The sequence below is a fragment of the Podarcis melisellensis genome (assembly GCF_964234715.1).
Source record: "Podarcis melisellensis genome assembly, chromosome: 2".
Lineage (NCBI taxonomy): Eukaryota > Metazoa > Chordata > Lepidosauria > Squamata > Lacertidae > Podarcis > Podarcis melisellensis.
The window spans coordinates 107,095,823-107,110,186 of record NC_138529.1 but is presented as its reverse complement, the minus strand read 5'-3'; the positions used below and the strand labels follow the sequence as shown (position 1 = coordinate 107,110,186).

Sequence of the window (14,364 nt, the reverse complement as noted above, 5' to 3'; positions counted from 1 at the left end):
CTGCCATCAGTAGATATTGCCCCAAAATTGATGAAATACCTAGTTTTGCAGTTCTGCAGTTTCAGGTTTGGTGCAAAATGGGAAAACCCCTTTCAGAAATAAAGCTAACTCTGCCCAGATCACATCCTTGACATTGGCATTATGGAAGATAATGCCTGCACATCAAGAAATGGATGTGGAAATTATCAGAAGATTAGAAAGGCTTCATGTTTAGTGAAGACGACACACAGGCCAAGACAGTGGGTCTCTTCAAACTACAGCAGGTCTGGGGAAACCTGTGGGCCTCTCTACAAGTTTCTGAGACTCCCAACAACAGCCAGGGATGACGGATGCCAAGTTGCATGATGGTGCCTGGCCTATATGGCAGAGAGGAGTCAACCCCAACTTGCCTGGCTCAACTTCAGAGTAAACTTTAAAAATTCTCAGCACTCTACAACAAACTTGTTTTAGCAAATGTGCAAAAAAAGGGGCAACCTAAATGAAGCAACTCTGTGTGAAAAAATAACAGCGGGTGTGTGTTCACTAACAGCGGGGGAAAGCAAGCAGGGACACTTGACAGAGTTGTATAAAAATACATTGTATGAAGAAAGTGGATTGAGATAAGCTTTTCTTCTCGTAATACAGTGGTACCTTGGTTTGCAAACAGTCTGGTTTGCATATGTTTTGGATTACAAACACACCAAACCCAGAAGTGTACGTCCCAGTTTGCGAACTTTTTCTGGATTATAACTCAATTTTTTTGGATTACGAACCAATTTTTTTGGGAAGCCCCATTGGCGAAAGCACACCTTGGGTTACAACCTGTTTTGGTTTATGAACGGACCTCCGGAACGGATTCTGGTTGTAAATCAAGGTACCACTTTACTAGAAACTAGGCTCACTGGTAGTAGATTTGGGACAGATAGAAGGTTCAGAGTACTTTGCTGGGGAACTAGATAGTTCCTACAGAATGTAATCGCTTTCATCTGCTGCTTGCAGGACCTGAAGGCTGGAGATGTGTCTCTGGTTTGCTGGAGCAAGACTCTTTTACCGTTTTCTTTTGCAAAAGAAACATTCTTGGACAGATGGTTCCATGAGAGCACCGCTCAAGCCAGCCTATGCTGGAGAATTGGCTGGTTCAGGTAATAATTCAAAACCATTCACCCCTTTCCCCCTCAAGCCCTGGTTCAATGAATACAATGTAATTTATTTGCCAGGGAAAAGAACAGCCAGCCCAGACGACAAGGGTTAAATTAGATAACTCATTTTCCCACCATGTTTATTACTAATGTACAAAATATACAAAACTTAGAGAGAGAAGAGACATTTCCTTCCCCTCAGGAGAGGGGCGACTGCACCCACTTCAAGGAGAACGGGAGACATAAGATGTAATGACAAGCCCACACCTTGTGAGACACTTAAAAAAAAAAGAAAAGGAAAAAAAGAAACCCACAACCAACAACATAAATCAGGAAAACAAAAATTACCCCCCTAAATCATTAGAGTCAAGGTTGAGTTTTCATAGAAAACAGTTTGTAGGTTTCCCCTAATGACAGAACATAGCACCAAAGGAAACCGCATCTCTGCAGCCAGTGGGGAAGATTTGACAAAGGGGAGAGGATGGGGCACCAGTAAGGTATTGTGCAAGTGGCAACTACTGGAATTCCCCCATCTCCCAGTGGGCCTTCAACCAGGGCTGTAGATTCGTCGACCGCAGAATTATCCAGAAGCAGCTGCTTCTCGCCTTGCCTCACAAGCGTGTTCCTAAAAGGGCAGCGTTTGCCTGCGGAGGCCAGCTGTTCTGCCGGAGGAAAAGCAAAGTCCTCAGTGCAGGCCTGGTTCCTGGGAACCTGTGGTGGAATACAGTCCAGCCCAGGCAGGCCTTTCAGAGCTGCAGTGCCTCCTCCTTTGCTGGTTTTCATGGGGATATTTACACAGGTCGGTCGGCTTCCCCCAAAATCCTGCCCTGACGTCTCTTGTGCTTTCACAGCCATGGGTGGCCTCATCGCTCCACAGACCAGACGGAGAAGGTGCCTCCCAGTGGTTTCCTCTTTTGGGGGGGGGTGGCAGTTCATATCAGTAGCAGCGGAGGGGAGAGTGGTCGGCTCCCCCTTGCCCCAAACGTTTAAAGGGCCTCACAGAAGCCATAAAAAGGTGGATGCAGCATGAGTCTCGAGAGTTGGGGGTTCAAGTCCCGGAGTCCGTGACATGGGAATGTGTGCTGATACCACAGTTAAGAAGAGCTGGGGAGAGGGGCCCGGGGCCCTGCGACTAGGGCAAGGGCGGCCCGTTGACGCCAGGGTGGTAGAAGGCACACTTGTTCTCGTACCTGCAGCTGCCTTTCATCGTGAAGTGACGGCAAACGGGGCGCTCCGACCTGTCTGCGAGGCGAAAGGGAAGGGACAGGGCAGTCAGCCACGGCGGGAAGGAAGTTCGGGTAACTTTGCATGCATCTCTTCCCTCAACATGCTGTTACATCCCAGCCACCCGCAGACCCAGAACGCGATGCATCACAAAGAACCGAAGATGGCAAAACAAGTTTCTAAAGAAAGCATGCTATTAAAAGTAAATGGGAAGAGACTATCCTATGCCCTGGGCAGCATTGTTAACATTTGAAGAATCTGTTTTAGGGGCCAAAGACAAAGGAGACGGACAATCTGTATTCAAACATTTCTATTCCCCTTTGCTTTTTCTTTTAGCAGCTGCTTGCCTCCCTGTGAAACTCTGCATGCTGGGCTGACACCCTCGCAAATCCCACCCCATCAAGGGAAGAGCACTGAAAACTTCCAGTATTTACCTCCACCGTGGCCGCCTCCGTGCCCCCAGCCGTGGTCCCCTGGGTGACCTCTGCCGTGGTCCCCTGGATGTCCCCTGCCGTGGTCCCCTGGGTGACCTCTGCCGTGGTCCCCTGGATATCCCCGGCCGTGGTCCCCTGGATGACCACCTGGATGTCCCCTGCCGTGGTCCCCTGGATGGCCGCCAGGATGTCCCCGGCCGTGGTCCCCGGGGTGGCCCCTGCCATGGTCCCCGGGGTGGCCCCCTCCTCCGTGACCTCCGTGGCCGCCGCCGTGTCCCCCTCCGTGGCCACCACCGCCGTGTCCCCCTCCATGGCCACCGCCCATGCTGTTGTTGGGAGGGCCACCCCTACCATTAGGGGGGCCGCCGTTCCGCCTGCCGCCTCGTCCACGGAAAGGGGGCTCTCCGCCTCTGCCACCTCGCCCACGGTGAAAAGGGCCGGGGCCCGGACCAGGGCTGCCGCCTCTCATGCCTCCGTGGGGCCCACCTCGAATACCACCGTCGGGAGGGTCCCAGTAGCCATCATTACACTGGGGTGGGGGTGGGCCCATCATTCGAGGCCCGCTGGGCACGCCAGGGCCGGGAGGCATGTTAGGACCAACTGGGCCCCCGTGGGGTCCTGGGGAAGACAGAAGGGGAGCACAATGAGCGTGGCTTGGGGTTTAGCCAAAGAAACACAACCGACAATGTTTTTTCAGGAATATGCCATGCCCGCCCCCCAATCCCAGGGATAGATCGGTTGGTAAGAGCATAAGTCTCTAGATCTCAGGGTTGTGGTTTCAAGCCCCACAGAGAGTGAAAGATTCCTCCATTGCAGGGGGTTGGACTAGATGATTCTCATGCTCCCTCTTTCAGCTTTTCAATTCTATGATTCCATGCTGGCCTTTTCTTTTTGGGAAGGACCCATCTCTACTTACCAGGCATAGGTCCTGGAACTACAGGAGGGAAGAGCTGCATGTTTTTGGGCCCTGGGGGAAAGCCGTTGGGGACTGGACCAGGCCCTGTTCCAAGCAGTCCGTGAGGAACTATAAGGAGAAGAAAGGAACTGTTAATGGAGTCCCACCGCAAAGGAGAAACAGAGAAAAACAGCTGTATATGAAAGAAAAAAGAAAGGAGAGAAACAGCTCTACATAACCACCAGGCTAACCCCAACCCATTAGCCACTGTACGCCTGGAATTCGAACACAAAGCTTTGGCAAGTCCTCCCTTGGATGGGCCACCTAGTCCTTTACTTAGGCCTCCATTTTAAAGTGGGGGGAAGCAGCCCTATGGCGCCTTATGCAACAGACTCATGGGGAGGAACTGTGTGGCATATCTGGGAGGACAGCTGGTGGAAACAGCGAGGCCTATTCAACATGGGGGGCAGAGGGATTAAGGTGCCAAATGAAACCAACTCACCTCCTGAAGGACCCGGTCCAGGCTGACCCTGCAAGTTGCCCAGCAGGTGCTTTATCTTGTCGGAGTAATCTGGCTGCTTCAGCAGCTCTTCTGTTTTGTGATTGTTGGAGCCACCCTGCAATAAACAGGGAAGATAAGCCGTGGGATTAGAAAGGAGGTCTGCAGCCTTGGCCTACCCTGTCCCCACTGGCTACACTGGTCCTGCGTACACCTCTGCTTAGCTGGGGCAGGGGAGCTACTCCGGTTTTGCGCAAAGGAAGGCACCAGAAAATGGGTTTCAGGACAGAATCCCATTTATCAGCTTCTCTTCCTGGCGCAGCGTGGGATAGTCTCCTGCTCTTTTTATTTCATGAGGGGAAGAGGAGGAGGAGGATGATTCTGGTCTCTGCACCTATTTGAAGGTGTCAGTAAGATGGGGCCAATAGTTTGGTTCAGCAGAAATTCGGCTTCTCAACTGCAAAGGAGGCAGGTGAGGAGGAGGCATGGCAGGCCAGGTCAGCTGTGGTTGGTTTTCTGCTGTTCAAAAGACTGCAACGTGGCAGTTCTAGTTACCATGATGGAGGTGAGGATCTCTTGCACGTTGATGGAGGAGTTGGGGTTGGGGCCCTGCGGGTTCTTGCCTGCCCCCATGCTGCCCATGAGGTTGGCCAGGACCGGGGGCAGCTTCGAGCCCCCAGCTCCGTCCGGAGACTGCGAGGCGGTGGTTGGGTCGAGTCTTTCCTCGTAGGTAGCCTCATCCATGGAGCATTCCTGAGAGAGGTGACAGAGGAGACAGAAGGAGTCAGCAGAGGCTGGCTGCTGGGGAGCTGGCTGCTCAAACCCAGGGAGACGGGGCGGGTGGGTAGGTGGGTGGGAGAGCCGGCTGTTCTAGCCCAGGGGAGATCGGCTGTGCTTCTGATCCAAAATATTCCCCTTCTCCAGCTTGTTTCCACTACACAGAAGGGAAACCAACACAGAGAGGGAGGGGAAATAGGCATAGAGCACAGGGTTTCTGGGGTCCCTTTCTTAAATATGCTTTCTTAGCACAGGGAACCTAGGAGTTTTTGTCTATCAAGTGTCCTGGCTCTTAAAAAAATAAAATAAAATATTGGCCTGCTGCACAGTTGCAAGACTAGCCCTGGCTATCACTCCCACTCCTCTTGTAGCCACTATTTTTTATTTTTTTTTACTTTCCTCTGCTCAAAGCAGGGGATTGGGAACCACCAAAGTGGGAAAGCACTTACCTCATCCAGAGGAATGAGCTTGGGTGGCACTGGCTCATAGGACTCTGGGTCAGGCTCATGAGGACTGTCGGGAACACTAGGGAGAGAGAATATTGGTCTGGAATTAATACAGGGAGAGAAGAGATGGATAACACCTTGCCTAAGTGAAGATTGCTAGGCCTGAAACTAGGGAAGCCAAGAAACATGAAATCCCTGGCCAACTCTGGACAGTTCACCTAGTGCCCTACGTAATAAAGCTCCTTCTCCTGCCCCATGGGAACACTTGAGAGGGCAAGCACGGTGAGAACTGCCAGATACTGCCGAAGAAATGGGAAGATAGAGCTATAATTGCCCAGGTCCTCCCCCAAAATGGGACTAGCCATGGAATTGCCTCTCCCAACCATGCAACTAATTCTGTTTCTCCACTGCTGTCTTCCAGGACACATATCCTTGTTAGAGCATCGCCTATAGTCACGTCCGTATTCCATCTAGTTTCCGTGTCCTATACTCAGTCTGGAAGTCATCTGCTGAAGATGCCAGGGATCTAACCCAAGGTCTCAAGTGCTCAAAATGCACACGTCAGCATGTTTGTGGGAGTTTGCCTACCTCTCTTTGGAGAGAAAGATTTCCTGCAAAATGCCTTTCTCGCGCTCAGCCTGGGTGAACTTTTCCTGGCTCCCGCTTCCCGGCTGAACCAGTGGAGAAGGCAAGTCAATGGGCTTCGGGTAGACCCAGGGGATCTTCTCCTCCATGGCATCATGACTGAGCCGACGTGCTGTCTCAAAGGCCTCGCGATCCTTCAGCATCTCTCGCTTGGCAGCTTCGCCAAAGTCTTTGATTTTGTTCACATTGACTGTGAGGACAAAGCAGACAGGTAAGTCTAAAAAAAAGATCTGGCAAAACTCTTTTTAACAATGCAGCTAGGGACCCTTGTGAGCTTACACTGAAGGTTCATTATCGCCTTCCCACACCAACTTCTTGGAAGGAAAAACCAATCCTTTCTGTTGATCAGTACAACAGAGAAACTCCAAATTTTCCTACACCAAACAATGTATGTTAGCCTAGAGTTCCTGAATATCAAAGCTTTAATTCAACAAATAAACAAACCCTGGACATTACTGCTTGCAAAGAAACCCTTGATGAAAAACCAAGAGTGCCCAAAATAATTATTTTCACTGCCACGTGGCCTTGTGACTTAGCCACTGCAGAAGGAATCCCTGGGCTGGGCATGTGTGTTTTCGCATTCCAATTCCTTTTATTTGCACAAACCTTCTCTCCAGAACAGGGCACTCACCTCGCTCTGTCTCATCCAATTCAAAGTAGAAATATTCCCGCAGCTTGCTTTCCTCAGGCCAGCTCACAGTCTTCTTCTTCTTGCCCTTCTTTGTCAGCTGGGTTGAGTCGACCGGGCTATCGGCTGGTTTGGAATCCAGCAATCCGCCCTGCTCAGAGGAGTCTGCAAAAGCACAACCACATGCAAGCTCAGCAACAGAGCTGCAGAGACATTGCATGCTTCGAATACCAGGGCCAGAAGAGGCAGGGAAACCCCCAACCTGTTTCAGATGCAATGTATATCCCTTAGGCAAAGTTGCCTCTTTTTTGGGGGGGGGGGCTTTTTAGACACCATGCACTAGCTGCTCAGGATCTCGCTTTGAGACAGCAATTTTAAGATGGTGAAGGCTTCCTGGACAAGCTCAACACTGCATCGGGTAAAAAGCTCTGCTCCATGTACACACACACACACACACACACACACAGTTACACAAGATGTGCCTTCCCTCCTGCTATTCCTTACTTGTCTCCATTGGCTCAGGAACCTCCACAGCTGGTACAGGGGTGCCAGGTCTATCCACATCCATTGGCTCTGATGTAGGGGTAAGCTCTGGTGAAGCTGGCTTGGTGGCACTCATTTCTTGCACTGGCTTCCCTTCAAAGGGGCTTGACTGAGGATTGAGAAACACACCCCAAACCTCTATTTAGTTAATTGCCAGATATGGTGTTAACAGTAGGGGAAGCTGGGGCTTTGGCCATCAATATACATACTGATACATCCACCCCCATCGTTCATGCCCAGACACTAAGGTCCAGCACCGAGGGCCTTCTGGCGGTTCTCTCATTGCAAGAAGTGAGGTTACAGGGAACCAGGCAGGGGGCCTTCTTAGTAGTGGCGCCCGCCCTGTGGAACACGCTCCCGTCAGATGTCAAGGAGATAAACAACTATCTGACTTTTAGAAGACATCTGAAGGTAGCCCTGTTTAGGGAGGTTTTTAATGTTTGATTGCAGTTTTAACACTCTGTTGGGAGCTGCCCAGAGTGGCTGGGGAACCCCAGCCAGAGAGGCAAAGTATAAATAAATTATCATCATCATCATCATCAGGTTCCTCTCACCTTTGCTGCAGTTGGAGACAAAACTTTCTTTTTCTTCTTGATCTTGATCCCTGGGACAGGGGCAGAGTTTAGGGCATCCAGAAAGCCCAAACCTTCCATAGCTGGGGATGAATGGGGAAAAACGGGTTGAAAGCAATTCTGTAATCAAAGTCCCTCATCAGTGCAATCCTGAGCATGTTCAGTCATAAGATGCCCCACCGTACTCAGTGGGAGCTACTCCCAAGCAAGCATGGCAAGGTCTGCAGCCTCAGAAACATTCAGCAGCCACAACAGCCTCACTCATGAGGAAGGTCAGAGCACTGGTATTCTAGCTGCCTCTATAGTGCATGTTACTCCATAGGTCATTTTCTACCTGGGACAAGCCTTCTGGGTAAGACACAACGGTGTGAACAACCATTAAAAAAACAAAAATTAGAGAAGCTTACGTTGTGCGGGGATGATCTTGACTTTAATCTCTTTGGTAGTGTTAGGGGTGGTATTGAGGGGCTTGTATTTCTTCTCAGCAGGTGGGTTTTCTGCAATGGGAGTAGATGTGCTGCAGGAAGAAAAGGCGCACAGTCAGGTAAGAGAGGAGGGGGCACCAGGAAGGTCTCCATCAGTTTCGGGAGTTTTTATCTCTTGTAGTTCACTTGACACAAATTGCATACTTTGCTCGTCTAATGAACATCCCTGTTGTTGTTATTTATCCAATTTATAGCCCTCCCTTTTATCAGAAGATCCCAGGGCAGTGTGAACCCAGATTCTGCCCTATCACTATTCCAAACTTCCTTGCTATAGCATATCTCAAAACCGGTGAACAGAATGGCTTGAGCCACTTTCTCCCACTATTACACCTCATTCACTACAGAAAACAAACGAGAGGCCTCCTGTCACCATTAACTCCCTCCTGAAAGAGTTGATGTTGCAACTTAGGAAAGTGCTGGCTCAACAGGAATAATCAAAGCTTTCCCAACGCTGGGTCAAAACCCTCCAATCGACAAGTAGTTCAGAGCAATGAGATGAAGTCATCATTAGGATCCAAGGACTTACTTCTGCCTCTTCAGTGGTATTGGCTTCAAGTTGTATTTGTCCGAGGTTACTGCAGCACTGACAGTTTTCTTTATGGGAAGGAGGGATGGAGTCTCCATTTCCAGCCCTGCAAGTTAACGGCAACATTCTGTGTCATAACTGTTTCCAACAACAACTGCGATAATCCCAGAATAGGCTCTGCAAGTGTGGACTGCCTGCCTATCCAAGACTGCAAGCCAGCTGTTTCTAGAATGCATTTTTGCTCAAAAACGTATTATTTTGTTCGCTACATTTATATCCCACCTTTCCTCCCAAGGAGCTCAGAGTGGCATACACAGTTCTCTCTCCCCCCCCCCCCATTTTATCCTCACAACAACTCTGTGGGGTGGGGCTAAGCTGAGAGGCTGTGACTGGCCCAAGGTGACCTCGTGAGCTCCACAGTTGAGTTGGGATTTGAACTCTGCCCTCTCAGGGTCCTAGTCCAACACTCTTAAATGCTACACCATACTGGATCATTAAGCATGACTATACCAGCACTTACCAGTGGAACGGAACTTAGCATGGCTGGGCGCTGTAGTGCGGAGAGATTTTGGCTTTTCTTTCTTCTTCTCAGGAGTCTCTTCAGGCTTGGTTTCTGATTTGGCCTCCTGAGGCTTCTCCTGAACGGGTGCTTTGCCTTTATTCTCCTCCTTCCGCTTTTTCTTGTCTCGCTCTGCAAGGAAGAATGAAGGTCAGAAGGGTTAAGGTCGGAATACTTCCTGGCCCTTTCGGGATGTAGCTAAGGGAGATTTCATCACTGTTTGTACCTACTTTAAACAATGTGTGCATATACCAATCTCTTTGGTCTAATCCAGTGTTTCCCAAACTTGAATCTCCAGCTGTTTTCAGACTACAATTCCTATCATCCCTGACCACTTGGTCTTGCTAGCTAGGAATGATGGGAGTTGTAGTCCAAAAACATCTGGAGACCCGAGTTTGGGAAACACTTGTTCTTAGTTCTGAAGGATGAGACCGGTTAAGAGCCAGATTTGGCTACTACAAACTTAATCTGAGCATCTGTGAGACAGCAGAGTCACTCACCTGTAGGCTGGGAGCTACTCTGTGAACGGATGACACCCATCCAGTCGCTGACCAGTATTGAAGCCAGTCTGCGAAGCTCTGGAAAGGAGAGAGACATAAGCACCGAATGAGCTGCTGGAATATAGTGATAACCAATGTAAGAGGGCATGTGTCAGAATTCTGCAAGTGTCCAGAGAACAGGTTTTTACCTTCATCCTCACTTGTCTTGCTGAGCTGCTTGACCAGCTTGGCAGTATTGTTCTGAAATAGAAAGGGTGGGAGGAAAAATAGGAGGTTATCACATCAAGCAAAACACCAGGCTGAAACAATGCGTGCCAGGTTGCTGTACTACTGCACGCAGGGGGTACTGGCTTTGGGAAAGGCGTGTGATCCCAAGAAAAAGGCCAAACCCTCCTGGCCCACCCACCTTGCCGTGGGGCATTTCTGCTGCCCTGAAACCCAAGGGCAAGGGTGAAGAGCAACGTCCAAAGCTGTTTCATTGACTAACCTGTTTCAGATGATCCACAGTAAGGGGTAAGTGCTGCAAAGTGAGCAGGATCTGCTGCAGGAGGGGCACATTATTCGCTGCTTTTGAGCTGGTCAGCCATGTGTTGAGAAGCTTGTAGCCACCAACCTTGATGAATCTGCAGAAAGAGGGGAACACACTTTGTTGAGATAAGTGCTTTGCTCACCGTTCCTAGATGGCTGCAATGAGTGCCTAGGATTTGTAAGACTAACTGGGAGGCGGATAGACAGGCAAAAGCAAAGCAGGGATATGAATATCCTGAATGCAAGTGGGCTCACCCTGCTAACTATTATTATTTATTTAAGTATTATTCATTTATTTATTTATTAATATTCATGTATCATCGAGACCACAAGATGAGTTAAAACATAAAACGCAAAATGCATAAAGTAAAGTGAGTGACTGGACAATTCAGTGGCATCCATAATTATAGAAATCATATTCCTTTTGCTGGAGGTGGCGACACGAGTCAGAAGTCCACCCCAGCCCATTTCCTAGACTTAAACCACAGAACTCCCCCTCTGCCTCTGGAACTAGCAGACCAAATTCTATTCATCAGAAACATTCAAAAGTCCTTACTTTGAGAGTATCTCTTGTGTTCTGGTCTGCAACAAGATGTTCAGATAGATGCAGCGACTGACCATCTTCTGGGCATCTTTCATCAAGCTAAAATTGGAAAAAAGGGAAATATTAACTACTACTGCAAGCAGGCCATCCAGAAGATGAGACTGTGTATAGTCACCAGATAATATTTGTAAGGAAAAGGGAGCTTTTTCAGTGGGGTGGGGTGACACACACACATATACATTTGTTGAGAGAAGGGAATTCAAATTCTGTCAATTCCAGCTCACCCAGTAAGTTGACCTAGTTTTCAGAATTATATGCAAGGTCAGGCTTCCTCAACCTCAGCCCTCCAGATGCTTTGAGACTACAATTCCCAGCATCCCTGTTAGCTAGGGATGATGGGAGTTGTAGTCCCAAAACATCTGGAGGGCCGAGTTTGGGGATGCCTGCCATAGCTGAACAGCTGTAAACGATGCTGGAGGGTTCTTGCATCTCATGTACAAGGTAAGGTTTTAGTAAGCCATCACTTTTTGGGAGTCACAACAAGCCTTTCAATTATACCCTTAACACTAAAAACCTACTTGAAAATTTTAGTGATTCCTTCGTGTGTTTTGACTTCTCCATCTTTGCCAAGGAAACAGTCCAGTCCTTTCAGGAGTTCCTTTGGGTCTATCGGTCTGGAACCCATGGTTGGAAATTCTGATAAAATACAGGAGAAAAGGAGCGTACTACAGTTAGTTCTAACTCCTCAAAACAGTTAAAACTACACCTTCCCTTTGCAAAAAAAAAAAAAGTGAGAAAATTTCAGGGGGTAGCTTTCAATTCTAGTAAGTGCAAAGTATTATCATGTTTCCTCTTTAGATAAAGTTCTCAGGAGTCAATGTACAGTGCAGAGAAAGGATCAAGATGTGCACTGAAAAGTTATCCTATTCTTTGAGCCAACAAGCGGCTTCCTCAATCACATAAACTTTGGAAAATAAAAAGGAGCAGTAAGCAAAGAGATGGCGAAAGACAGTGAGAAAGAGTGAAGAAATGCTATCCTCTGCACCGATAATTTGTTTGCCATTTTGTTGATCACCATGACCTTTGAATGAGTGTTGGTGAAATATGCAGGCCATTACAAGATATTTTGTTTCCAACTGGAACAAGTATTTTTTTAAAAATAAACATTTAGTGTTTTGTCACATGCAGTCAAAGTCTCATATATTTCAGTCACAACAAATGTCCTTCTACTTAATGTTCTGAGTTCTTCCCTACTAATAGCATAAGATTTTTTAACTTTTACGAATTTCATAGCACAATCCTACACAATTTACAGTTCAGTGGGGAATACTCTCAGGCACACAGGAGCACAACTAAAGTTTCTCCTCTCCTATCTTAAAGGCAGGATTATTCATACTGGAAAATGTAGGCCTGACTCTAAAAAGAACACTGTAAATAATTCAGTGAGATATAGCCAGGCTAAAATATAAAACTTCACGAGAAGTGCAAGAGCCAATATACTAGAATATCGTTTTATTGGTGGTAACATTTCTGACATCCACTGTCACTGCTAAGTATTTGCTTTACAGGAATACAGCACACAGAAGAGCACACCCATTTAAAATGGGCAAATGCACTGAATGAGCATTTACAACAGATGCTTAGATGCAATTATTTCACTGGGTCACATAAAGGCTTCTGGGACCTAGCAGCTTGCAATTGTCCAGTCTCACATATCAGGAAACAGCCAAGCAAGATCCAAGGGCCCTCTCTCTTGTTCCTCCACTGCCATTATTGTAAAAGGAGTAGTCAACCTCCTTTTATTATACTAGCACCTTCACATTCAACTCTCTCATTAACCCACAGCGCTTCTATTGCTACGAGTAGCAAAATCAGGCACTCATAGGTGTTTTTCCAAGTTTTTGGAAAGGTCCTATATTCCATGGAGGTCAATGGGGGTCATCAGCCAAGTGCACAACCCCTTTTCTGAGAAAAGGGCCCATGAAGTTGCTATGCTCAGAAAGCAGTGTTCCAATGGTATATTCTGTGCGAGTCAAGAGTTGAAGCTGTGTGGTTAAAAAAGCCTATGGCCATATGCATTTCTACGCTGCCAACACTAAAAGGGGGCTGTCGGTGGATGTGCAAGCTTTATGGTAAAAGCTACCTGAAGAGGTTCATGTGTCATGCTCTTTTACTGGCAACTTCCCCTAACGTTTAATGTACTTCTCAACTTTCATGGCCAGTCAAGTTATACTATATAGCTGCTAATTGTCAAGGCCCCAAAGCACAGGGCAGTACCTATGGGTAGCAACTGAGCTAAATTGTAGCAAAGGATGCCAATTTAGTTTAAATCTGATCCAGTGCATGGTTGTCTCTCTCTCACGAGCACACATTATGGGTGGCAGCTGGTTTGAGACTGTGCAGTGCTCCAGCTGTGCCCCTTGCAATTAAACCAAGAGCAGCTGATGTTTTTACAGCTAACTTCTGGTAGCCAACGTAGAAACTTGCTGGTATAAAATCATGCCCGAGTCAAGACTGTCTCTTCCTCACATCATGGTTTATTGTCTCTGAAAGAATACCATGTATGATTGACCAACACGAATCTTAGAGAGGCAGTGAGATGCCAATTTCATGTTAAGATTTGGGGCTTCCTGATTTTCTATCTTCTTTGCAAGGACAGCTAGTTGCATCAAGAGGTGTGCTAGCTATTGAAATTGTTCAAAGAGGTAGCCTGTAGCAACCTGCTAAGCATCTTTCTACTGGATCAGGCTCAGATGCCAATCTGAAACAGGGTTGCATCTATGTAAATGTCAGTTATCTAATGGCAATGCAGTATGCATTCTGAAGCACCTTAAAGCCTTGCAAGTTTGATGCAGTAGCAACTGTCTGCGTTGAAAAATGTACTCTCCAATTCAAGAAGTCTGTAGCATATTAATATATGTAGCTGCCTGGAAGACTAAAACTACCTTTGTGTTCACTCTCAATGTGAAATTGGACTGGTGACTCGAGTTGCCTTCTGTGGAGGCATTATCTCCCAGCAAGTGTGGTTTCAAGTTCTTGTTTTTTTAAATACAGGACTAGACTACAAAACCCAGATCTTCTCATAGCCCTGCTTTTTTTCAATGACTGAGATTTCCCCCTAAATCAATACGGTCCAGGAGGTCCTACATTCTTCTAAATCCTTGAATTTGGTTATTTTAAAAAGGGAGTCCACTGTTGGTGATAATCAATAGGTTATTATGCACTCATATGATGGAAAATTTAATCCAAGGACAGCTGGGCAACTGAGCAGGAGAGATTGGAAGGTGTTACCAGCTTGTGGTTGCTTGAAGATCTTTTTGCGTGGCTTCAGTCCAGTTCTGAAGCATTTGCATTCAAGGTCCATGTTTGTGAATTCACCCTGTAGTGGATAGGCCAAATGACCAAGTGGGCTTTGGAGACTGAACTCCCCCTTTCACCCCA

General features: G+C 47.5%; 1 protein-coding gene across 7 annotated transcripts in view; it reads right to left on the bottom strand.

Annotated features, from left to right (window-relative positions):
* Positions 1-1,227: 1,227 nt before the first annotated feature.
* PPP1R10 (protein phosphatase 1 regulatory subunit 10) overlaps positions 1,228-14,364 on the bottom strand; it is a 21,959-nt gene continuing 8,822 nt past the window's right edge. For 2 of the 7 annotated variants that reach the window (XM_081901512.1, XM_081901513.1), the window contains 18 exons: positions 11,502-11,619; positions 10,936-11,022; positions 10,339-10,474; positions 10,040-10,091; positions 9,852-9,929; positions 9,313-9,483; positions 8,793-8,898; positions 8,189-8,298; positions 7,764-7,864; positions 7,171-7,318; positions 6,670-6,831; positions 5,982-6,228; positions 5,397-5,472; positions 4,726-4,923; positions 4,174-4,288; positions 3,693-3,800; positions 2,777-3,394; positions 1,228-2,360 (listed from right to left, as the gene is read on the bottom strand). In XM_081901512.1, the coding sequence (XP_081757638.1) occupies positions 2,251-2,360; positions 2,777-3,394; positions 3,693-3,800; positions 4,174-4,288; positions 4,726-4,923; positions 5,397-5,472; positions 5,982-6,228; positions 6,670-6,831; positions 7,171-7,318; positions 7,764-7,864; positions 8,189-8,298; positions 8,793-8,898; positions 9,313-9,483; positions 9,852-9,929; positions 10,040-10,091; positions 10,339-10,474; positions 10,936-11,022; positions 11,502-11,608 (2,730 nt within the window). In that variant the 5' untranslated portion in view covers positions 11,609-11,619 and the 3' untranslated portion in view covers positions 1,228-2,250. Of the gene's footprint in view, positions 2,361-2,776; positions 3,395-3,692; positions 3,801-4,173; positions 4,289-4,725; positions 4,924-5,396; positions 5,473-5,981; positions 6,229-6,669; positions 6,832-7,170; positions 7,319-7,763; positions 7,865-8,188; positions 8,299-8,792; positions 8,899-9,312; positions 9,484-9,851; positions 9,930-10,039; positions 10,092-10,338; positions 10,475-10,935; positions 11,023-11,501; positions 11,620-14,364 lie in introns of those variants that run through there. The other 5 variants (XM_081901509.1, XM_081901510.1, XM_081901514.1 and 2 more) reach the window with 5 other exon arrangements.